General features: G+C 34.4%; 1 protein-coding gene across 1 annotated transcript; it reads left to right on the forward strand.

The window, feature by feature from the left end:
- Positions 1-12,888: 12,888 nt before the first annotated feature.
- Positions 12,889-24,096, forward strand: LOC139973128 (ficolin-1-A-like). The gene is made up of 7 exons (XM_071979568.1): positions 12,889-14,058; positions 16,664-16,750; positions 17,783-17,854; positions 18,248-18,357; positions 19,467-19,775; positions 20,777-21,041; positions 22,355-24,096. The coding sequence occupies exons 1-7, from the start codon at positions 14,004-14,006 to the stop codon at positions 22,588-22,590; spliced, it is 1,134 nt and encodes a 377-aa protein (XP_071835669.1). The 5' UTR covers positions 12,889-14,003; the 3' UTR covers positions 22,591-24,096.
- The last annotated feature ends 1,175 nt before the right edge of the window (positions 24,097-25,271 follow it).

Here is a 25,271-nt window from a genome sequence, read left to right on the forward strand (position 1 = left end):
TGTAATTACAACATATCTGTTTAATTCCTACAAGTTAAACAAGAGGGTTATCCGTGGAGTTGCATATTTCAACGCCTTTAAACCGTTTAAGAGGAGTTTTTGACACAACATTGCCCTTTGCCTCGAATCACGTTACCTTTGACCTCGGTTCCCACGGCAACCACCTATTTTGATAGAACTAGACCATTTTCATTATACCCATGGCGGTTCTATGTCAACTCAATGTGTTCCCTTGGAGTTAAAACAAGAACGAATTTTCAAGAGAATACAATTTTTATAAATTCCTGTCTATGAACCATATGCCTAAGTTTGAGCTCAGAACCCGTATCTCATACATACTGCTTTTAACAGTCTAAGCACGTCAGCAGGAGAATAATATCTCTTTTTCGAACAATTAAAATCCCATTGTCCATTGAAGTCAGACCAGTATTGTACGTTGAAACGCGCTTTTTGTTTTTGGTTTTGAGCGTTTCACAACTTTTACCAGGTGCCTTGAAACATTCCTTATTTTATTTTTAGCCATAAGTTAAAGTTTTTAGATATTTGGGAGATTGTCTATAAATAACAGCCGGTGGTTAACTTTGAACATTTCCTTCGTCCTTTGAGGGAGCTGTAGAGTGGGAAATATCTTTTGACGATTTTTCTAAAAGAAGAGAGCCGAGGGTAACCACCAAGGTGTCTTGTTTTGGCTGCCTTCCTCAATTTGTGTCTTCCTATACACTATACTCTAAGATTTCTATATTTCCCCATTCTCAATAGAAACACACACTCTTTCAGTAAGGTTGTTACAAACGGTGTTTGAATTTCTTTCAGTACTTTTCTCAATGGAATAAACCGTTTGGTACGAAGTGTCTGGCCATAAGCAAGGGTACGCTTATTATGTAAAGGATCATATTAAAGGTACATGTTCTGGAAAAAAAGTGGCTTTAACATAAGGGCCATGCTCCTCTTGTACTTCTCCAGTGAGTTTATTTATTAATATTACCTAAGGGATATAATCAAATTCAAAAGACGTAATAAATTCAAGTTCCTCTGGGTAAACCTTGTTACGATCTTTCATAAGGTCATAAAAGGCTTCATGCCCACTGGGCAATCACCGATATAATGACAACATACTGTAGACTTAAGTTGGCAGAGCTCCATAATCTGTCTTCAACTGTAGTATTATTAAACTTGAAATGAGAAAATAGGTCGCAGTCAAATTGATTTGTTGCCCAGTATTGATTTCACATAATGTTTCATAATCTCTGTGCGTATCAAAAGAAATTAACTACCGCCACTATGACTATATAAGAACATACGTTGTCATCTTAGTGAAACTAAAATACACACATGAATGTATGCTTCGCGACAAACAGTCAAACGCAATCAGTGGCAAACTTAGTGCCAAGAGACGGTTTAGGAGTCTATTTATTAACTTCAATATGAGTCGATAAGGTGCTTGACTGTCATATGAATTCAAGCAGCATTGGAAAAGTTTAACAGTCTGTTGTTGCTTCCGTGCACTCTATCCCGTTGTTGTCCGACTAGAAATTCAGAGTAAGCATTTGCATAACAATGTTATGCAAACTTTACTCATTAGTTTCTCTTTAAAGTGCTTTGGTTGTTTACAAGTTGTCCAAAAACAGTTTGCATATTATGCCAGATATTGCATTACTACTTTCTTCTGTAATGAATATTGAGCCTGATATGGCCGATACATATTAACTTGACACATTATCAGCATCATTTCAGCAATATTTAATTCTGCATTTTTGTTATCTTGTAGTAGAAAAGTTTGTACGTTGAAAAGAAATGTTACAATGAAAGTCATGAGCTACCTCGTTCATATCTAAATCAAAGAGGGGGGAATATCTGCTAAGGCATATGTACTGATGAAAGCCTATTTAGGCTAAATATGTACAAGTTAGATTTTGTCTCTCTTATTGTGTTTTTAAAAGTTTGTTTTCGTTCTAGTATAGCCTTTGAAGAAGATCCTGCTAAGATCGAAACTTCAGACAGTCTAACGTTTACGTAGTGGGTATACATCCAACTGAACTGCCGGTCCATCTGTTTATCTTATAATTATTATTATTATTATTATTATTATTATTATTATTATTATTATTATTATTATTATTATTATTATTATTATTATTATTATTATTATTATTATTATTATTATTATGATTATGATTAATATTATGATTATTATTATTATTATTATTATTATTATTATGATTATTATTATTATTATTATTATTATTATTATTATTATTATTATTATTATTATTATTATTATTATTATTATTATTATTATTATTATTATTATTATTATTATTATTATTATTATTATTATTATTATTATTATTATTATTATTATTATTATTATTATTATTATTATTATTATTATTATTATTATTATTATTATTATTATTATTATTATTATTATTATTATTATTATTATTATTATTATTATTATTATTATTATTATTATTATTATTATTATTATTATTATTATTATTATTATTATTATTATTATTATTATTATTATTATTATTATTATTATTATTATTATTGGGGAACGAGGATGGCCTTTTAACTGTCAAGAACGTTCTGTAAGGGGCTCTCAATTTTAACGCTTATTCTCCACTTCTTCCGCATTGAGCAAGTGTTTGATTACCACCAACCCGGAATATCAACTATATTCTAACTTTTTCTTCGTGAATTTGTGCCGTTATGGTGAGAGGTAGGCCCAAAGGAAGCAAAAATAAGCCAAAGGTAACTTCAACTAGGCCTACAGTAAGCGACATGGCTAGTAAAAGGCCTACCATGCTAAGTCAACGCAGTAGACAACGTGGTTCGAGCTCTGAATCAGAGACGACGCCCAGCTGGAAAGAGGCATTTGAAACATTTAAGTTGTCATTACGTAACGATTTCGAAAAAAGCATTGGCATGTTGGAAAGCAACCTGGAAAAAGCTATTGAATCCTTATCTGAACGCGTGGAGGAGATAGAGAAAAGAGACGAGGATTATACAAATCGCTTCTTAGGAATTTCTAAAGCTCTCGAGAAGGCCAACGTCACCATCAATGAAAATGCCGAATGTATTAACAATCTTGAGCGGCATTCGAGGAGGAACAACTTCAGAGTCGTGGGAATCAAAAGAACTGAAAACGAGAATTGTTCGACTATTTTACGAGAAAAGGTCCTTTCAAAGTTTCCAAATGGCCACGAGATACGTATTGAGAGATGCCATCGGGATGGACGGGGTGTCGGAGATAAACCGCCTCATATATTAGCGAGATGTCTGTCCTTTCAGGATAAGATTATTATAATGAAGTCGTGGAGAACTCACCTGAAGGATCAACAATTTTTTATTGTAGACGATCTTACGAGGCTGGATCTAGAGGAGAAAAAAGCCCGATCGGCTAAGGTGAAGGAACTGTATTCAACTGGAACAAAACTACGATTCGTGGCGGGGAAGTGGCGGGATGCTCGGGGGAAACCGTACCCTTTTTAAATAAACAAACATCGTCGTGGAATCCACTAGTGAACTTTACAGATGTTCTGTAACTCATTAAACTAACATCTGGATCATATTTAATTGTATTTTTCTGACGAGTTTTCTAAATTGATCCCTTTACTTTATATGGAATGTTCGATTGTTAAGTCAAGGTTAGTCCTCATTCCTTTTTTCTCGAGTGCAAACAAAGCACTCTCTTTTGTGTTGTCTTGTTGTTGTTGTATTGTTGTTGTTTTTGTCTTTGATAGTTTGTCTGTGTGTTTTGCTTTAGTCTGTTTTGTGTTTGGTTTTTTCTTTAGTCCTTAAAATGCATGATATCATCTCTGTTTGTACCTTTAATGCTCGTGGTTTAAATGATTTAAAAAATAGGCGTAAGGTGTTTACTTGGCTACATAACCAAAAGTTCTCTATTTCTTGAATTCAAGAAACACATTGCATTGACGCTTCTACAAGTTTTTGGAGTAATGAATGGGGTGGAAAGGCTTTTTTTTGTTTTGGATCTGTAAGAAGCGCTGGGTGTGCTATACTGTTTAATCCTTCCCTTAGCCTAGCAGTTGTTAAGCATTTGTCAGATTGCAACGGCCGCTACATTGTTATTGATATTGTTATTAATGACACAGTTTATACTATTGTTAATGTTTATGCCCCCAATAGGGACGATCCGTCTTTTTTTAGCAACATATATAGGTGTCTAGCGTCCAATTTTACTTGCATAAACATTATATGGGGTGGTGATTTTAACTTAGTTCTGGACCTAGATCTCGACAAGGCAGGGGGCACAAAAAGAACAAATTTTAGAGCGAGAGAGATACTCTTTGAATGCATACAGGGACTTAATTTAGTTGATGTATTTAGGGAGAGGAACCCAAAGAAGTACCTTTTCACATGGTTTTCCAATATTATTGATGGCCTTAGTTGTAGGTTAGATTTTTTTTCTGGTGTCAACCAACTTGCTAGCTTTGTGTAACGACTGTTATACTTTATCGACCATTCAGTCTGATCATAATGCGTTAATTTTTAAGATGCGTGCTTCGACTTTTAAGAGAGGCGGGGGGTTTTGGAAATTAAACACTTCCCTATTGAAAGAAGCAGATTTCGTAGAAGGAATTCGTAAGTTAGTTTCTGGTGCCTTGGCAGAATGGGATTTAGATGCAACTAATCCACAACATTTTTGGGAATATTTAAAATTCCTCATTCGTTCCTGGTCCATGAAATATTCTAAAGAAAGGTCTCGTCTTGTGAGGGAGAGGGAAAAAACGTTACAAAAATGTATTGTTTCATTAGAAACTGAATACAATTTCAACCCCACTCCGTCCCTTAAACTACAAATTTCAAACGCTAAGCACAGCCTTGACGACATTTACGAGGGCAAAATTGATGGTATTATTATTCGCTCTAGAGCGAGATGGGTTGAACAAGGTGAACGGAATACACAATACTTTCTAAATTTAGAGAAGCGAAACAGTGAGCGCAAGTCAATTAAAATTCTAGTTGATGACAATGGGACTGAGTTTACCGATCTCCACGCAATTCTAAACGTTGAGCGAACTTTTTACGAAAATTTATATGCTACTTGTAATGATGCTTGCTTGGATAATACTTTTACTGAGTCGCTTCATATTACGGGTTTGAACGACGATTCAAGAAATAATTGTGAAGGTGCCTTAACTGAAGAGGAATGTTGGAATGCACTTAAGAGTATGGCTTCTGGTAAGGTACCTGGCAGCGATGGTCTGCCAGCTGAATTTTATAGATTTTTTTGGCCAGAAATTAAGTCTTTCGTTGTTATGTCGCTGAACTCGGGATATCTGATAAGTAAACTTTCTTCGGAGCAAGGCAGAGCTGTTATTACTTTACTTCCTAAAGATGGTAAAGACATTAAGAAAATTAGTAATTGGAGGCCAATCTCACTTTTAAATGTAGACTACAAAATTGCTGCTTCTTGTATTTCTGCAAGACTCAAAGAGGTCTTGCCGCATGTTATCCATCATGATCAAACCGGCTTCCTTAAAAACCGATATATAGGAGAAAATATTCGACTGATCCTAGATGTTATACAGTATGCACAGGATAAAAATGTGCCAGGTTACATTCTTTTCGTTGACTTTGAAAAAGCCTTCGACAGCGTTAATTGGAATTTTTTGTACCATACACTTCAACTTTTCAATTTTGGGGATAGCATTATTCGTTGGGTTAAGACCTTTTATGCAAATTGTACGGCTTGCGTTTTGAATAACGGGGTTTCATCTGGCTTTTTTCCTGTTAAAAGGGGGATGCGCCAAGGCTGCCCCTTAAGCCCATACCTTTTTGTGTTGTGTGCAGAAATTTTGGCTTTGAAATTACGAGCTGACCGTATGTATGTCGGTTTTCCAGTAGGCAATGTTAACATTAAAGTGTCTATGTATGCAGATGACACAACTATTTTCCTGGACAATATCGATCGTTCTTTACAGAGAGTTGTTGAGATACTAACAGAGTTTAAACAAGCTTCTGGTCTGAAGATCAACTTCGAAAGGTCTAACATTCTTCCTATCGGCGATAATAATGAGAATGGTAATGGTCAGAGTGCTTATAATATTCCCTTTACAGATGGTCCTATTAAGGTTCTTGGTATTACACTTACGAATAATAGAAGTGACCTCTTTCCCTTAAACTATTTGCCAAAACGTTCACGTTTGAAAAGTGTCCTAAATATGTGGTCTCCTCGTGATCTGACTCCCTATGGTAAAATTGTTATCATAAAGAGTTTTGCTCTGTCACAACTTGTTTTCCTCTTCTCTGTTCTGCCTAACCCTCCAGAATCATTTTTAAAGGAACTAAATAGTTTACTGTTTAACTTTATTTGGAGAGGAAAGGGCGACAAAATAAAGAGGAAAATTTTAATGCAGCCACAGGAAGAAGGCGGCTTGAATATGATTAACGTGCATGATTTCATGAAAAGTATGAAAATCACTTGGATTAAAAGATATACAGATCATAATTTTGGCCATTGGAAAGTCCTTTTCGACTATTTTTTGAAAAGCGTTGGTAAGGATTTTCTTTTTAGCTGTAATTTCAAGGGAAATGATATTTTTAACAAGGTTAAACACGAGTTTCTTCGCAACTGCTGTTGTGCTTGGAGCGATCTCACCTTTGAAACCCCGGTGGCGAATTACGGTGATCAGATTATCTGGAACAACAGTTTTATCAAGATTAATAATGAAGTAGTTTGGTACAGGAAGTGTTTTAATTCAAATGTGCTTTATGTCCGGGATTTTTATGACATGTCTGGCAGGCCTCTATCGTATACTGCTTTTATTGCTAAATTTAATTGTCCAAGCTTCCCCTTTACTAAGCTGAATGGGATTATACATTCTATCCCACGTACGTGGGTACCATCCAGATATTCATTGCAGCTGCCGAAGCAACCATGTAGTCAGCAGGTTATGTTAGCGCAACTATATGGTACTACTAAGATTTGTCAATATGCTTATAATAAATTTAACAGCCGTTGTATTGAGCAACCACGTGGTTGTTTAAAATGGGACAATGATTTTAAAGGCACCACTTTAAACTGGAGTGAAATTTTGGGTTCTTGTAGCAAGATTAGAGATACTAAATTAAGAAGCTTTCAGTACAAGTTTATCCATCGTATCATTACTACAAATAGTTTTCTTAGTAAAATTAACATTATTGACTACCCAAGTTGCAGTTTTTGTGGCGAGTCTACTGAAACTTTAGACCACCTTTACTGGCGCTGTAGCGCAGTTGGAGATATTTGGAACAAAATATATCTTGAAATCTTTAATTCAAAAGTTGAAGTTGAGTACGAACACGTGTGTTTTGGTTATGATTACGAGAACAAAATGAAATGGTATAGCCTGACAATGTTTTATGCCAAATATTATATTTACCTTTGCAGAATTAACAAAAGCGTTCCAAGTTATGATATTTTCAAGCATAAGCTTTCATTTTTCTTGAGTGTTGAAATGTATATACTTATCAATAACAAAAAGCACAAAGAAATTAAACTGCTAAGGGATTCTTTGCATTATTGATAAAGGAAATGTCCTTTTTGGTGTCATGAAGCGAACTTTTTCTTTCTTTTCAACTTAATATGTTGTGCAGAAGAGATGGATGCAAATAAAAATTTCAAAAAAAAAAAAAAATATTATTATTACTATTATTATTATTATTATTATTACCATCATTAATGATTATAATTGATATGTCGAACGTCTCATAGTTGGATCGTTTAATCGGTAATAGTGAGTGAAATGGTGGATGTAAAATGTAGACTTATGGCTAATGTTAACTGCATCGATGTATTTGAGTTCAGGTAGTTTGAGTTTTCTTTTAACATACATAGATATGTCTTTCCATCAAAGATACTAGAAGGAAATCTATTTAAAACATTGAGGAAGAAGAACTGATGTAATGTAAGCTTTGCCCGTTTTACAAAATGTACATACTGAGAGGAATTACTTTTTAACGAGCTAGAATAAAATACAGTACATTAAAAACATTACGCAAGCAGGATCAAGAGTCGCTTTGAACAAAGGTTTACGTCTTTCACATTAATACTAAAATTTTATATAAAATGATATTTCTAAAAAAAAAAATTGCATTTTGGTGGCATTTTAACTATTCCATATCAAGTTGACTTTAACCAAACATCGTAAACGTATCAGATTTAATGATAATCACCATGATGATTTTAAAAGCCTATTTAACTAAATCCTACTAGAAGCCATAGACGTATCACCGATACTCCGCCCCCTTTTTTTTCTTGAAGTAGATGGAGGTCTAGCCAGTCAATTAATCAACCATATTTCGAGTTAGTGACCAGATATTGAGATGCAGCTCCAATTGTAGACAGTAAGGAATCGTTTTCACTAACTCAATGAAAGTATTTGCATGGGTTGCCACAGTAATGATACCATGTAGGATAGAAGGCGTCCATCGTAAATGCATTACTCTATTAATGTGATGGTGCTATTTCTTTATTCGTAGCTTAGCAGCATATTTCCGATTTATAGGCTGGGTCTACAGAGCACAGGGGCACATACGCACATACGGTCAATTACGCAGATACGTCGGTAATACAGGGGAAGGTAAAATCGTTGTACCAAAGGAAAGTAGTCAGGGACATTAAATGTCATCAAAAAATGTGTTGCAAACTCGTAGACCTTACTAGAGCAGACATGGCTTTGTGTTTTCAATTTAACAATCTATACCGTTAATCTCTGCTCCTTCATGTGTTGCTTCAATTTGAACAAATTATAACTTTAACTTGTTATGGTCACAATCGTTCTTGTTATTCAACGCTGCTTTATCCATTGGCAGTTTGAGAAGGTGGCTGATTAAATTGCTTTTCATCCTGATTGTGTAAAGTCGTCATTTGTTACATACATAAATATTAACCTTATTGGCCAAAACATATATGATTAGTTTGATTTCTTATTATCATATTGCATATAAAATAAAATCATGTAAAGTAGGAGATGATAAAAACTGGAATGATAATTACCAAAACACCCACTTGGCAGCTTCTCTATATGGGCAAACAGGACGCCATTATGAGAATCAAAAATAGAAGATTAATGAAAAGGATATAAATCGTACGTTGCTAGGAGGAACCGGGATTTGTCAACACTGTGAATAAAGAAGATATGACATAAAAGAAACCTGTTTATATTATTAATTGCTTTTCCACAGACTGATGTGTACTTAATTTGATTTACTATATACTGAATATGGCATTATATTGGCAGGTTTATGATTTAAACCTACATTGTAAATATTCATTATTCTTCAACAGCCTGGTGCGTATTGAAGTTGATAAGCTATAAACTGCATATGGCTTTAGAGTACTAAGTGAGCGATTTGCATCTAAATTGTCTATAATAGTAAAAAGTTGCAATAAACAATGCAATATCACTGTCTGTCTATCTATCCGTTCTGTGACATAGGTATATTCCAAGAGTGTGTTTTGATGTGGGTGTGGATTTTATGGTGGCAGGAGGTTGGGAGAGAAGACCGTTACGGTTTGGATGGGGGGGGGGGCGGGGGGAGCTTCCTCAGAAGAACGCTATTTTTTGTATTCGATCTATCAAGAGCAACATGACTCTGATGACGTCAGCTAATGTTCATTACACTTCGTTTATTGATTAATAACATGATTGTACAACATCTGACTTTATTTGACCGTACTAAGAAACACTCGATACTAATAGCTAGTAAAGTAACTACTGTTCATGTTCCACAACCGTGCATCGGTAACTACTGCCCTGTGTTCGCAACACGGTAACATGTGTTACAGGTGGCACAGTAATTACTGCAAAGCTGTTACACGTCGCACTACGAGTCCGAAAGGTGGAAATGCGCAGCGACTGGGTAACGAAGACTACTCACTAGCCGTACAATACGGAGTGCGTGGTCGGCGCTGGCACAACACGTAGCCGACACACTGCGGTGGTTATTTTATACTGCACGCGAGATTCAGATGGTAGCCTAACTTTTCCTGAATCGTATTAGTAAATCCATTTGATTGAAACATTCTTCACGGACAGGTGAGTGTGTAAAAATCACAAATAGATACAGAACAGATACACAAAATGCAACCTAAGGTGGTGTAGGGGGGACCAGGATTTGCCTTATGGGTAGTTCCACGTCTAAATTAGGCATTTACATAGAATTATTACCAGCATTTACATTAACATGTGAACACATTGTTATTTTTTTCAATAAATCATCCTCGTTAAGTTATATGGAATTATATGTCCTGCACTGTTCACAACACGGAGAAATAATGTTTCTAAACGGAAGGTTCTAAACTATATCAAAAGAGATGTGAGAAAGCATTATTATTAGCAAGACTATTTTTTATCTGTGATAAATGTCGTGTACATATATCAAACAAAAACACTACCTCTTGCTTTAATAACACAAGCCTTTTGCCTTTGCAGTCATTATTAGTTAGCGATCCTTGCTGTAAATTCATCATTTACTCGTGTTGTATTGATTATGGATATGAATTACATGTCAATCATTTGATATATTATAAAATAGATATAGAACGACACAAGAAACAATTGACATCTCCAGCATTTCCATGTTACGTATCTATGTTACGTATTAATTGAAACTATTAGTTGATCCCCTTACTAAGTCCCATTAGCATATGAGCCGTATAAAATGCATATAAAATAAAGCCATGAAAAGTAGGAGATTATAAAAACCTGAATGAATATTACGAGAAAACAAAAAATCGACAGTTCCCAGTAAAGTTCAAACAAGACGCTATTATAAAAAGCAAAATAGAAGATTAATGAAAAGGAAATAAATCTAAGATTGCTAGGAGAAACCGGGATTTTAAAGACTGTTAATGAGGGAGAAATCAATTATGAAAGAAACCTGATATAGAACGACACAAGAAACAATTGACATCTCCAGCATAAGGGCAAATATAGCCTCATTATGAAAAAGAAAATAAAAAGAGAAAATTAATAAAGAGGATAACAATGTATATTGTGCCTTTTCTAGGATGAACAGTCCTTTTTCATTCACTATGTAAAGAGAAAAAGGAGAAAGAAACGAAAGCCGTCCATACTCATTAATATGAATTTAACAAGTCGGTTAATTAATATTTGTCCTGATTATACTATAAGGCATAGACGATATTAACTCCAGCTATATGCTTCGTGTGGCTTTAGATTGCGAAGTGTTTGAATTACGCCTACATTCAAAGTGACTTATTGTAGTAAGGTACATGTCTGTATCAACTCCTGTTTGTTTCTGTTCACGTGACAAAAACATAAAAATGCATGATCCTATATTTCCCGAGCATTACATGTCGAACACACATACTATTCATGACCGACTATTTAAGATGTGGTTAGTAAACTCCATAGAAATTGAACGGTAATTCATAGCATCGTACCATTCTGTTTACACAGAAACTTATACACCTGAGTAACTTTGACCATGATAATATTAACATGACGTGGTACAGTAATACTTCTATACGGATAATAACCTATGTTATCAGTAACATTGATTTAATGTATAATTGATATTATTACAAACAGTGGTTTTCGTGTAATGGAAGACCCGACTGAAAGGTATCTTTACCGTTTCGATTTCATTGATAAAATAGTTCGAGGTGAATCTTTGCAGCTGTAGATCATTTACCACCATCCTTCGTAACAATCTCATAAACAAAATGTTTGAAAATGAAACTCACCCCACTCAATCCGTCCGTCCGTCCGTCCGTCCGTCCGTCCGTCCGTCCGTCCGTCCGTCCGTCCGTCCGTCCGTCCGTCCGTCCGTCCGTCCGTCCGTCCGTCCGTCCGTCCGTCCGTCCGTCCGTCCGTCCGTCCGTCCGTCCGTCCGTCCGTCCGTCCAACCATCCATTCCGTCCGTCTATCTTATACCGGCTACTCCCATTTTCATAAGTGACAAAAAGGCTTTACAAAAAAAAAAAAAAATACAACCATGAGGGAATTGATGAATATCCATGAACCTTTTAATTGCTCGACAACATATGTCAATTTCTAAAAATCGATATAGCACATCAGAACAGGTGCCAACATTCGGAATTAGACTCTGCTGAAATCTTAGAAAAATTTACATATGAACTTTTGTCATAACTAATAACCAATTAAAACGCCCTTTTTGTATAATAAGAAAATAAGAAATCAAAGTCTCAGCTTTTTGACTGCATATGTGGAAAAGAAAACGAAACCGATTTTGGAACAAATTTAAATTTAGGAAATGAGTTAGAAACAGATTTAACTAACATTTCTTGGAGTTGATATCTACAGTTTATCAATACTGCGCAAAAATAATGTATGCTGAAAAGTATTATCGTCTACTTGAAAAAAATTAATGTACCCTTCCCTGCCTGTTGCGACCATCGTGTGTTGTAATAGGATGTTCTTTTTAATATGTTTTTATTTTCACTTCTTTATCAAAGTTTCACAAGCTTTGAGACACTGAAATAGATATGTGTTTTCCCAAAAAACTAGACCCATGTTGATATTAATAACCAAAAATGGGATCTTTATTTCATTCACCTACTGAAAAACTCAACAAATATCATAAATGACCATTGCCACATATTTATGTGGTTGCGCACCCCTGCATGGTGCCTATATTCGAACCTCTTCTCCCCCACCTCTTCTCAAATTTTGGTAGATTAGATCAACAAATACAAATGTCCATCCTAAAACCAAGTGCATACATGACTATAAACTGAATATTTGTGGGACCCTAGACTTATGTTACCATGTGATATTATACGGGCAACCCCCACCCCCCACCACCCACCAATACAACAGTTTTGGTGAAGACAATGGATCGAGCAAAGAATGTTTGGAATACTCATTCTGTTTCACTTCTTTCTTTTTATGCCAATAGTACAACACAGAGTGCAGCTGTAAGACTACGGATACAGCCAAGATACACAGTTAACCACGTTCTGTTCTAAACACTAGCAACTTTTACACGCGTATAGACCGCTTGAATTTGATACTATTAATTCAATATCCTGAGTAAATACACTCCAAGGATACACAATAGGCAATTTAAGTAGTGTAATACATGTGAAAGCAATATATGATTCCACATAAGTGTATACTGCATTAGTATACAACGTCAATGAACTTTGACCGTAACGATGGTGTTGGCGATGACAATGATAATGAGAATGAAACCAGTGCCAGGAAGTGATGAGCTGGATGTTAGGATGAGGACGATGAAGACAATAATGATAGACCAGTGAGGAAGCTGAAAACAACGAGGACGACTTCATAGATGACGATTGTGAGTATAGGGATTACGAGGATGAAGATGATGTTACAAGGATGGGGAACACGACAAAGAGGAGGACGGCGAAATTGATGAAATTGACAATGGTGACGATGATTATAAAGATAAGAATAAATGTTGTGACATGAATGAGGATGAGATGAGATGATAACGGTATATACGATGACGTTGAGAACGATGCGGTAAACGAAAGCGATAAAGTGGGTGACGATGTAGGTGCAAATGATAATGACGATTGCGATGAACATACGATGATGCATGTGGTCAAAAGTACAAAAAAATCAATGGATTGGTTAAAAGGGCACGTTAATAAGGAAAGTGTTATAAATTGATTCATTCTCGTCATCTTGGATTAACATTTGACTTGTTCAGTACAATTTCTGCAAACTACAGTCAAACAAACCACCATTGCTTCAAAACTGCGAATCTCATGTGAACTCGTTTCCATGCCAATACGCTATTTACTTTTTATTTAAAATGACGTGTCATTAGTTACGAAGATCCAAATGACAAAATAGACATTAATATCAGCTAAGCGATCTAATTGGCTGTTTAACAGCCGTACACGACCGTCATTAAACCATCATGCCACTTCAGATTGTTAAAATCCGTTCGGTACGTCGCAGTTCTTGATCTGGATTTTGAAGTTTCATATCATTTTACCGAGGTTTGAATCAGGAAACAGAAACATGAAGTCCACCGATATTTTGCTTTTGACCGTAGCTTATGTAGCCCTGATCAGAGGTAAACCTATTGTAATTTCTTTTTAATGTTACTTAATGTCCATTCATATGTAAAACAGTATAATGTGAAAGATGTTGACTAGTTCACGTCTTCGTTTAATGTTTATTTTGTAATAAAAATCCTCCCATTTAAAAAACAAATATATCTGCTTTTTAATACTAGCTTCTATTATCCGTATACATCGATACCTACCTTAGTGGACATTAGAAATGAAGCTCGAGTTTTATGAAGCTAATATCTTATTATGGCATTGCATATCGAACAGTACCAATAAATCTGCTCAAAGGATGGCTAAGAAAACGTATGATATCCCTAATATGTTTTATTACAAACTTCACACAAAATTGTGTCAGTAATTGTTAGATCGACTTATATATTGAGTATATTGTAAAGTTGTGTAATTCTGAGCCAAGGCAAGCCATATTTACAAATTACTGAATAGCCACTCGGTCTTAATTAGAAATCTGTACGGTTACAATTATTATAGTAATCAAATGTATATAGTTTTATTCCGTTTGATACAGAATTTCACGAACCTTTAGGTACAGAAGCCCTTAATTTCGAAATCTAAGCTACCTTTTAGACACATGATTTTATCATATGTTGACGCCTTTTATGGTACATGGACCAACCTTATATTATAGTAATGTGTTTTTTTTAGTAACCTTTTATCAGTTTATAGTAATGATTAATTCATTTAATATGTGATCGGTACCTAAATAGCACAAATATTAATTTTATTGATTGATTATCATTGCAAATAACAAAGTAAAGAACAAAGAATATTATGAAATTTTCCAATTTGGATATTTCACTGATAGGGAGGTATTTTATGCGACGAAGCGTTGGTGATCGATTATTTTTTTTGTTTTTTTTCAAATCAAGTAACTATTTGCTCGTTAACCTGAATCATTTGGTAGCAATTTAAGTTCTTCTGGTCAATGAAAGTCTAATTTGAAGCAATTTTTTTAGCTTAAAATTGATCGATGAAAAGTGAATAAAACACCCTTATGGGTTGACTGTGTATGTCTCATAGCACTGGTTTGATGTTCTATTTTTTGATCAAATTTTAGTTTGCACAAATATAAATATATTACGATAGCTGAGGTTGATATGTCAATAAACTTACATGGAATTTTCTGCATATTTAGATCAAAATCAAATCTTTAAAGCATATTCTATGCCGAAGAAAGGAATACATTTTCAAATTTTTCAAATGGTGTCGTCACATCAATTCAACTGGAAATGTTTTTACTTTCTTTGTAAAGTTCAACTCACTTCTTTCGCAGAGGCCAAACATATATAATGATAAATCATCAACAAGATTATAATAAGAAACTTAAGCTTTGAAGAACATCTAATGTAATTATATCCTAGACAACCTTTTTTGTGGTCTACTCAATAGAGAAAAAAACGAGATAATAACATAAGATAGTTAACATTCAACAGAACATAACATTCATTTAGAAACAAAATATTGAGATGAGATTTTCAATTAACAGTATAGAATATGTTTCTTTTCCATTTATACGTTTCTGTACCTTTCATCGGAAAAGCCCCTTAACAGTTTCACTCAGCTAAATGTTTCATAAAAGCGTCGGTGGCGAATTCAACTTGAAATGTAGTATGAATATGTCAATTTGATAATTAGCTAAGGAAAGTTTGTCCTTTTCTTGTTCTGATTTATATTTAAATTGAAATTACACAATGTATGGGACCCAAAATTTTGTGCTTGCATTTCGACTCTTGACTTGACTTGAATCCTTGCACTCACAAAAATATCTTAATTGTACTGAAACACATTTAATTGTCTAAATATTGTTTAGCTTAGTCCAAATAATATAAGTATAAAACAACTCCAAATACATTACTTTAAAAGATGAAAATAAAGGAGAAAAATAATTTTTTATAAAGTTTTGGATGATTCATCCCAGTCTTCTATGCTACAAATATGAAATAAAATGATTTTTTTTTTACAGTCATTCTAGATTAACATAAGTAGTAAAGCTTCATCGACCGATGAGGTAGCGAAAATTGGCATTAAAGTTGCAAATCCATAATTATATATTTTAAAGGTGAATATTTCGAAATAAAAATAATATTATATATATATATATATATATATATATATATATATATATATATATATATATATATATATATATAAAATATGTATATATATATATATATATATATATGTATATGTATGTATATATATATATATATATATATATAAATATATATATATATATATATATATATATATATATATATATATGTTGATACTAGTTGAGACTAGTGGAACACTAGTAGTTGTCAACTACTAGTGTTCCACTAGTCTCAACTAGTATCAACACATATTCCGCTCTGTCCACTGGACATAGAGCACTCTGCGCCAAGATAGACGCCAACCAACCAACTATATATATATATATATATATATATATATATATATATATATATATATATATATATATATATATATATATATATATATATATATAGTGTACTGTATTGTAACGCAATTTAAGATCGACACTGAAATCGAGGTAAAGAAATATTTTTTTAAGTATTCTTTCAAATTGCCTTTATTCACCTTGAACAGCTCATGACTCTGACGTTCGTGGACACTTTAAATGCACAAACAATGTCGTAGAGAAGGAAGACATGCAGGTACCTACTACAAATGAAGGTAAGATAAACGGTGTAAACCTTTCTTCCAGTTTACTGACAATTTCATTGTACAAACCGTTTTATAAAATTATACAAAATATTTCAGGCTTGATAATATAGAGAAAACTAATTTTAATGTTATATCAAAAGCACACGCGCCAGTCAGAATTGTTTTCCTTTTACTTAACTATCAATGAATTTTCAAAAAGAACATGCTTAATGGACTAAAATGACTTTTTTTTTCATTTTCATTCACTTGGTTACCTTAAAAAAATTATACCATAAAAATATCATTTTACACCAAAACTTTCCTTGACATAATAGTAAAAAATTACAACCACCTTACTAAGCAGAATATCTCCAAAAGGAACGAGATTTTTGCCAGCTGTCTTATCGTACAGCCAAGCATTTCTGTCGTCCAAGAGAGAAACGACGATTAGACTTACATCTTCATTAATACCATTGGCGACTCAGCATCTTCATCTCACATTCTAAGTAATTTGTAGGCATGCAATCAATTTCCGTCATTTTGTTTGGAATTTAATGTCGTTGACAAAACAAATATATAATGTGTTCTCAGTATATGAGCATGTATCCCAACAAAGCACCCCGGTATATAAAAGCAGTTTTTATTGTGACATCAGTCAGCGTTGGATTAATTTCTGAGATTTGCAAGTTCGTAGATATACGGCTCTGGTCCGTTGGGATGAACATTGACCCCAAATACCTCTCATTTGAATCCTTCCCTAGCATTGTGTAAAACTTCTTACTTTTGTTTCTTTTGCCTGTCATACTTTCATTGTGAACTTAAGTCATCATGTTTAACACGGGCTTAGGCTGAATGTAACAGTGTTTGCAAATGTAACAATGACTATAGCCATATGTCTAGGCTATCATGTGATTTTACATTCTAATTAGGGACTTCAGGCGATATTACCCCACCATAGAATATGTTTAGTGAAGACAGTGGATCAAAGAAGATCAAACAACGGATATTTGGAATACTAATTCCCTTGCACTCCTTTCTTACATGTACTTACACACATATTAGTTCCCAGTGGACCTGATACCACGCCATACACTGCGACCAAAGAGGAACAGGACGTATCTACTACCAAGGATGGTAGGCTTGTTGTTAATTTGTTTAGTTAAATAATTTACTCCCCACCCCCCCCCCCCACAATAAAAAACGAACAGAAAAATGTGCAATTTACTGTTAGTGAATGTACCTAAAGGAGAAGTAAGACTAAAGACCAATGGTAACATTATACATTTACTTTCATGGTTATTATAAGATAAAGATGCCCCCCCCCCCTCTTTGCTAATTAATAATTTCAATCGGTTTAGAAATATCAGTGTGTTACATATTGCCAGAACTATACATTGTAGTGAGGCACTTTGGGCAAGAGTAGCCCACCATAGAATATTTTTGGTGAAGACAGCAGATCAAATAGAGAACGTTTGGAATACTAATTCTGTTTCACTCATATCTACTATGATATTACTCATATTCTAGTTACCAGTGAACCTTGGTCAAGTAATAAGGGTACCTCGCTTCCGGTTGACACCACATCATACACCACGATCCGTACAAACTGCCTTACAAGTAATGGCAGTGTTATTGAGGTAAGAATTAGTAATAGCTATGTCTCGATAATGTTTCGATGTAGTTCAAATATTTAATTATCATAGCATTGTTATTCTTTAGTTTCATTTAGCCAAGTTTCATTTTAAGAATGAGTTTCAGTCCACTGTTGCGTTTTACATGTGAGTAATGCAAATTCGAAAAATGGATAAAGAAATGATGGGAGCCAGATGGAATCATTCAATATTTGTTCATTAACCTTCATTTTCAAGTTATATAATAACCTAATCGATAAGCCTGATTGTACAGTTGTTTACAATATACGGCGGATTTTAGTTTCAAGTTGGTTTTAGAATTGACGTGACATATTTTTGGTAACAACGGAGTTATAATTATATCTGCATAGAAAAATGTACCGTTGCACTCGCTGTTCTTGTAAGAAGACAGTGAAAACACGCAAAACAAGGACAAAGGCTATATCAACTAGACTATGAAACAAATATCAGTGAAGTGATTTGCGAGCTTATTTGGACCGTTATGTGTCTTCTCAGTTACAGTAAAGTGAAACTGCATCTTGACTTAGCGCTTTAGTGTGAAGTTAGTCTTTTTCTGAACAAGCAATATCATCTTCACGCACCCGCTCAATTTAGCCAAGTTGATTTTACGCTGTTAGAACCATTTGAATTCATAATAAGTTATTGTGCATTTGGAATACAGACAATTTTGTATCGTACATAATTTAATCTAAGATGATATTTTAAACCTAACTTGGAATCTTTGGAAAGGTTTAACAAGATTGTACAATTTCTTGTACGAGTTTGGTAGACTAAAATAAGAGTAAATCAACAAAGTAGCCTAAGTTTTAAGTATTCTTTCTCTTTTGGGAGTGTTGATTTTGGTAATGCCATATTATGATTTTTGTCTTCATGTTTTGTCTTCAATTTGAAAAAAAAGTTTTTAACTAACCATTTCTCTCTGCTAGACAAGCCAGAAGATAGTATATTGATAGTATATTGCATACAGTGGACCACAGATCCCTAATTATATGTTTGGTCTTTCAAATGTTTTCGTCCTAATTTTCCTGTCGGTTTTCTTTTATTCATCATTTTACTTGTGAACTTCTTTTGACTTGATTTCTCTTTTGATTCAGAATGGTTCACTTCTCGTGAATGCAGACTGTACAAGGATTTCAACCTGTGATAATGGAGTAATGAACTACAATGATCTCTACCAGTGTAGCTCTGATGCGGTTTGTGAAGTCCGTAACGATGTACGCAAATGTTACTGCATGAGTGGTTACCATGGTAATGGAGTGAATTGTACAAAGCACATGGCCGACTGTAAGGATTGGTACGATGCTGGAAACACTACCAATGGTATTTATACCATCGAACCAACTAACTGGAGTGGAGCATCATTTTATGTTTCCTGTAATATGACTGACGGAGGAGGATGGACGGTAACTATAGTATGACATCCTATAGGATAGACGATATATTGTATATGTATAAAAATGACTGACGGAGGAGGATGGACGGTAAGTCTAGTATGACATCCTATAGTATAGACGATATCTTGTATATGTATAAAAATGACTGACGGAGGAGGATGGACGGTAAGTCTAGTATGACATCCTATAGTATAGACGATATATTGTATATGTATAAAAATGACTGACGGAGGAGGATGGACGGTAAGTGTAGTGTGACATCCTATAGTACAAACGATATATGGTTGTATAATATGACTGATGGAGGAGAATGTACGGTAAGTCTAATATAACTGCCTTTAGTATAGACGGTATATTTGATTTTCACTGGAGAGGGGAGGTGTGACACAACTACCCCATCGGCAACCCTATTCCACCCCAACACAACCATACCCAGACACCATCCCCACCCCATATCTGCGCACTGTCTACAGTTTTACAGTGTAAACATGTTTCTCTTTGGGTTATACTTTTTTACGTTGTTCATTGAAGTTGTAAAAATGCAAACTCATTTCTGTTGCTCTTTTTAATGCATTGCATAATTTACACAAACACTTTCCTTTACATCCTTTGATCACATAACCTGTGGCGTTTTAGGTTGATGATTAATGTGCTATAAACGATCAGAATATGATATCCACATGTTTAAGGTTGCGGGTATTGTTAACTTTATTAAGTCATAGCTCACCTAGGAACCACATCTATTTTGACATTTTGATATATACAGCAATGTGCCAGATGCAGTTTTCACCTCTTGGAGTTTCACCTATTACCTTGAGCGCAAGGATGAACTTCTTTTCTCTTCCGGACTGAGAATGTGGGAGAAGTTACTGACATCTGACATCATAGTTTAGACAACCACATGCATGTAATTTAGTTGCTCGCTACGATATTTGAGAATAAATAACATCTCGTTTTAATAACACTGGTAACACAGTGTAAGTATGATATTTTCTCTCCCCATCGATTAGGTATTCCAACGTCGCGTTAATGGTTCTGTTGATTTCAATCGGACCTGGATCAGCTACAAAGAAGGCTTTGGTGATGTCGGTCATGAGTTTTGGTTGGGTAACGATAAACTTTATCACCTCACCAATCAAGGCAATTATCAACTCCGGGTTGATTTCGTGACCAGAGATGGTAATCCACTCTATGCTAAATTTGACCGGTTCCGTATCAACAATGAAAGTGACAACTATCGACTGTCTGGATTGGGAAAATACAGCGGAAATGCAGGTTTGAAAACAGTTATATGCTATTTTGCGATTAAACCTCATCAGATAAACAATGCTACAACGTGTTAAACCTAATTCGGTTTTATCGGCCATTTTAATGATGCATTCTTGGTGATAATCAAAGAGCACTAAACATTAATAGATCTTTATCTGAATTTAAAATCACTCTGGTAGGACGAATCCAAGTCAATGTAAAGTTGTATACTGAGCCTATGATAACAATTCAATGTACCGCCACACCTGTACAGTCCACGGACGCTTTGCGACACACCCGACGTAATGTTAATATTAAGAAGAAGAAATAAGGAGACCATATGTTTCGGTTGACGTAAAACGTTAAGATCGTAGGATAATATAGACAGATGGAGAAGTATAATCATGATAATAATAATAATAATTCGTGAACGGAATTTCTCAATATACTGGTAATATTTGGATGTCGAATATGTTTCGACTAAGTCTAGCAGTTTATTTCTTTATATGTAAACTGCAGGTTGTCATAACATGGTAATACACGTACTAATAATATGAATGAAATATTTCACACAAGTTTTTATCAAAGATACTGTTTTTTTTTTTTACATTGATTTCGCTTACTTAAATTTATGAGTAACTCCTTACCCGTTGAAAGTTTGCCCGTCATTACTACCTTGATGTTTAAAATTTAACATTTTAATTGATGGCATTACATAAAAATAATCTTTCCGTATGTGAGACAGTAATCTTAAAAAGTATACAAACCACACGTTTAAAAGTTTGTCGGCATATCAAAAAATTAAAACAATGTAAAATAACAATATCTTTCGGACCATATTCAAGTTTACTGTTATTAACTCAAATGCAGGTGTAGCGGGAAGGAATTCAATTGGGGAGTGGGAAGGGGGGGGGGGGGGGTGGGAGTGCAAAACTTTCCAGGGACAGAGAGGCATGTGACATTGGGAAAATCACGTCCGTGAGAAAGACCCTATGTCAATGTTATTTGTTGTTTTTTTCAACGGCACATTACTTTCATTAAAATTGTCTTTAAGTTGTCAAAATAGAGTATTTTCACAAAATTGGGACGGGGTGAGAGATTCATCCCAAGTCGTGCGCCCGGATCCTCTTCCCTGTGATTTTGTTTTTATCTTTTATCTTCAGACATTATAAAATGATAATAGAGATTGGATAGTTGATAATTCGATAAATCATGATGTTTTGAGATAATTTCCCAACTATGATGCATACTACTCTATCACGACGTTGATTGTTTGTTTTATTTTCAACTCAATATAAATTACTTTAAATCAATGCTTACGTTTTATTTTTAATCTTCAGGTGGTACTGGTGGTTTCAGGAGTCGCTTGAATTATTCTTTCAGTACCTCGGACAAGAACAATGGAGGATGTTCGGATGGCTATCATTGTGGCTGGTGGTTCCGGGAATGTAGTATACGTTGCCTCAATGGTGACTATCATGCAGCACGGAAAGTAAAGTCAGGTATATCCTGGTATGGATATCCTGGTTCCTATGATAATATCAAGTATACTGAGATAAAGATAAGGCCTGTCTAGTGCGTTATAGATGTTTAGAATAATTCTCAGCTTTGAATAATCTAGAGATAACTTTAACATCATACACAGAGAATGATGATAAACTGGTCACCATCGGCAGTGAAACAAGTCATTAATGTTGAAAATAAAGAAACAAGACACATTAAAAATAGTTAATTGTTAAATATCCGTGTTTAGACCTCCTGCTATCATTTTTATAATGATGTATATTTAATGTTTGTTACACAGAGTGAACCTGTAAGTATATGTGGTAAATAGCTACTTTATTTCCCTCTATTTTACTTCAATGCGTAATATTTAGATTGACATTACGATTAAAGTTAGTGTCTGGAATTTAGCAACTTCTGTTTGTTTCTTTGGTTGTTTTGTATCAAAACAAATTATGTTATAATGACTGGTAACCTTTCATAACTCACAGATCACTAGTGGATTGACTGATGTTTGTTAATTGTAGCCTGTAGGTTCTTAATGATAAAAACAGATTTACGTTAGAGCTGATAATTATAACCTCAGCTGACAGACCTACTTAGAAACAGAAATCATTTTATTCCAGTTGCTAAATACATTAAATACATACATAAATTAAATACATCGGTTATTGCAAAGTGATAAGTAAAATAATGCCTTTGTTTTAAATTGTAACTGACATACTTTCTCACCAAGATTTCATCATCTACTCTGGCTGTATTGAAACAAACTATAAATAAATTGAAAGCAGGAAAAGTTATCGTTGTTAACAATCTACATTAATGATTATAACACAGTCTATGTACTATCATTCTTTATAAATCTTCTTTGTCGATCCAGAAATTATCGCAAATTTATTCGAAAAATATCCGCGAAGAAGAATACAACGGAAAGGAACATCAAGAAGGGGAGCTTGATATTAGTATATATTACGAATTGTTGTGCGACGAAATTAGTAATAGTCTCAAAATTGAAGGCAAAATCGGATAATGCCGGACGAAGAATTGGCTAAGATTTTATTTATTCGCTATTGTTCTTCAATAATGGTAAAGACGAAGCAAAACCAGATCAATTATTTATTTGTAGTTAATATCCATCCTATTTCCCCTTCCCTTATCATCGTGTTCAATAGTCATTGAGTATCATTTCACTTTAATCTATTACAAATGGTTACAGAAAGAAACAATTTAAGATCATTTCATAAATATATTTATAAATGTAATTTGGAGATTCGATGAATATATGTAGTCACTCAAAAGTCAGCTTATTTCTTGTTATTGCCCGCTCTTCGTCGTTCTTTGGGGGGTTGGGCACACAATTAGGATTTGGGGCACTTATCTCGTTAGGGCTGGCTTATAAAGGTTAGGAACAACTTCTCTATTAGGAAGTTGATTTAGATCAATAGGGAACAAAATTTGGAATTGATAAATTTAAAAAAATGCAAATTATATGCAAATTATGATATGCAATTTAGAACGCACATTTGTTTTAAATGGAAAACACCAAACTACCCAATAAAATCACTAATGACTTCAAAATTGACTTCAAAATATATGATAAAGGTTTTTCTGGGGTTGTTCTTTCAGATGATACCAACTTTTCTGAAATCTGTTGAGGATTGACAGAGTTATGACTGATTTCATTTTAGTATACATGTTGTTTTCTTTGTTTACTTTCTACAATTACAGCCTAACGTTGGCATAACGTTAGGCCTAGCCTAGCCTTTGTTGTAAACAACGCTATTGACTTAAAATTTCTGGATCCTCGAGAAGGACCGAATCTTGATAAACTGGTTCGACCAGAACGTCCTGGTCCTCATCATCAATGGTATCGGTATCGGACCAATCTTCCCACATCTCTAGGACCTATTTGGCCGAAAATTTGGGGGAGCTGAGTGCATATTTGCAAGCGTACTAGACTGGTTCCATTTCTCATAAAGAAACTTGTCGAAGGCATTTTTGAGTACAAGCAATTGAAATGGTTCTTCTTAGGTGAAATTTTATGCTGATTACAGAAAGTCTGGTCCCCAAGCTAAATTTTGAAAAGAAGCATGCCTAATTTGCATAAATTCAAAATGGCCGACATTTTGATGAATTTTGTGCATAACACAAGATTTAAAGGACGTAAAGACTTTGTTCTTGCGTCAATACCCTTGTTTGTAAGGTCAAAGAATGCAATTATAATAATAGTTGTATCATTGGGTCATAAGTTGACCCTTAATTTGCATAAATTCAGAATAGCCACCGTTTTGATGCATAACTGAAGATTTAAAACCCTTTGAATCCTAATGTCGGATGATCCAACAAAACAAGCGATCAATTTCAACAACATTCTAGCTCCGTAACCCAGTACCCCCCCCCCCCCCAAAAAAAAAGCCTGAAAACGGTAGAGCTTTTTAATCTGTAGCCAGTTAAGCATAGGCCAATTCTAGAAGATTTTACAGCAGATTTTCCAAGGAATGGGTATATGGCCAGTCTGGGGTATTTTACTACATTGCGCAATCACAGAATGACCGCACGGTGGATTCGTAATTAGTTTTCCAGTGAAAACAGCTCAAATACACGTACAAACAGTCAGAAAAAGACTGAAAAGGTCAGTATGAATGCAAGGAATAATACTAGGGTAATTATCTCAAGCTATTAAGCCAATTTCTTGGTGTTTCGGGATGAATGTCTGGTAGGTAGGCCTAAATCCTAGTTTAGTTTAGCCTAGCC

This window comes from Apostichopus japonicus, chromosome 9 (assembly GCF_037975245.1).
Source record: "Apostichopus japonicus isolate 1M-3 chromosome 9, ASM3797524v1, whole genome shotgun sequence".
Classification (NCBI taxonomy): Eukaryota; Metazoa; Echinodermata; class Holothuroidea; order Aspidochirotida; family Stichopodidae; genus Apostichopus; species Apostichopus japonicus.

Bases quoted from the DNA above. Each gene is read 5' to 3' on its own strand.
- LOC139973128 (XM_071979568.1), top strand. From the start codon at position 14,004: ATGAAGTCCACCGATATTTTGCTTTTGACCGTAGCTTATGTAGCCCTG. The intron at 19,776-20,776 runs GTAACTATAGTA...CCCATCGATTAG, and splicing joins CTGACGGAGGAGGATGGACG to GTATTCCAACGTCGCGTTAA. The intron at 21,042-22,354 runs GTTTGAAAACAG...TTTAATCTTCAG, and splicing joins AAAATACAGCGGAAATGCAG to GTGGTACTGGTGGTTTCAGG.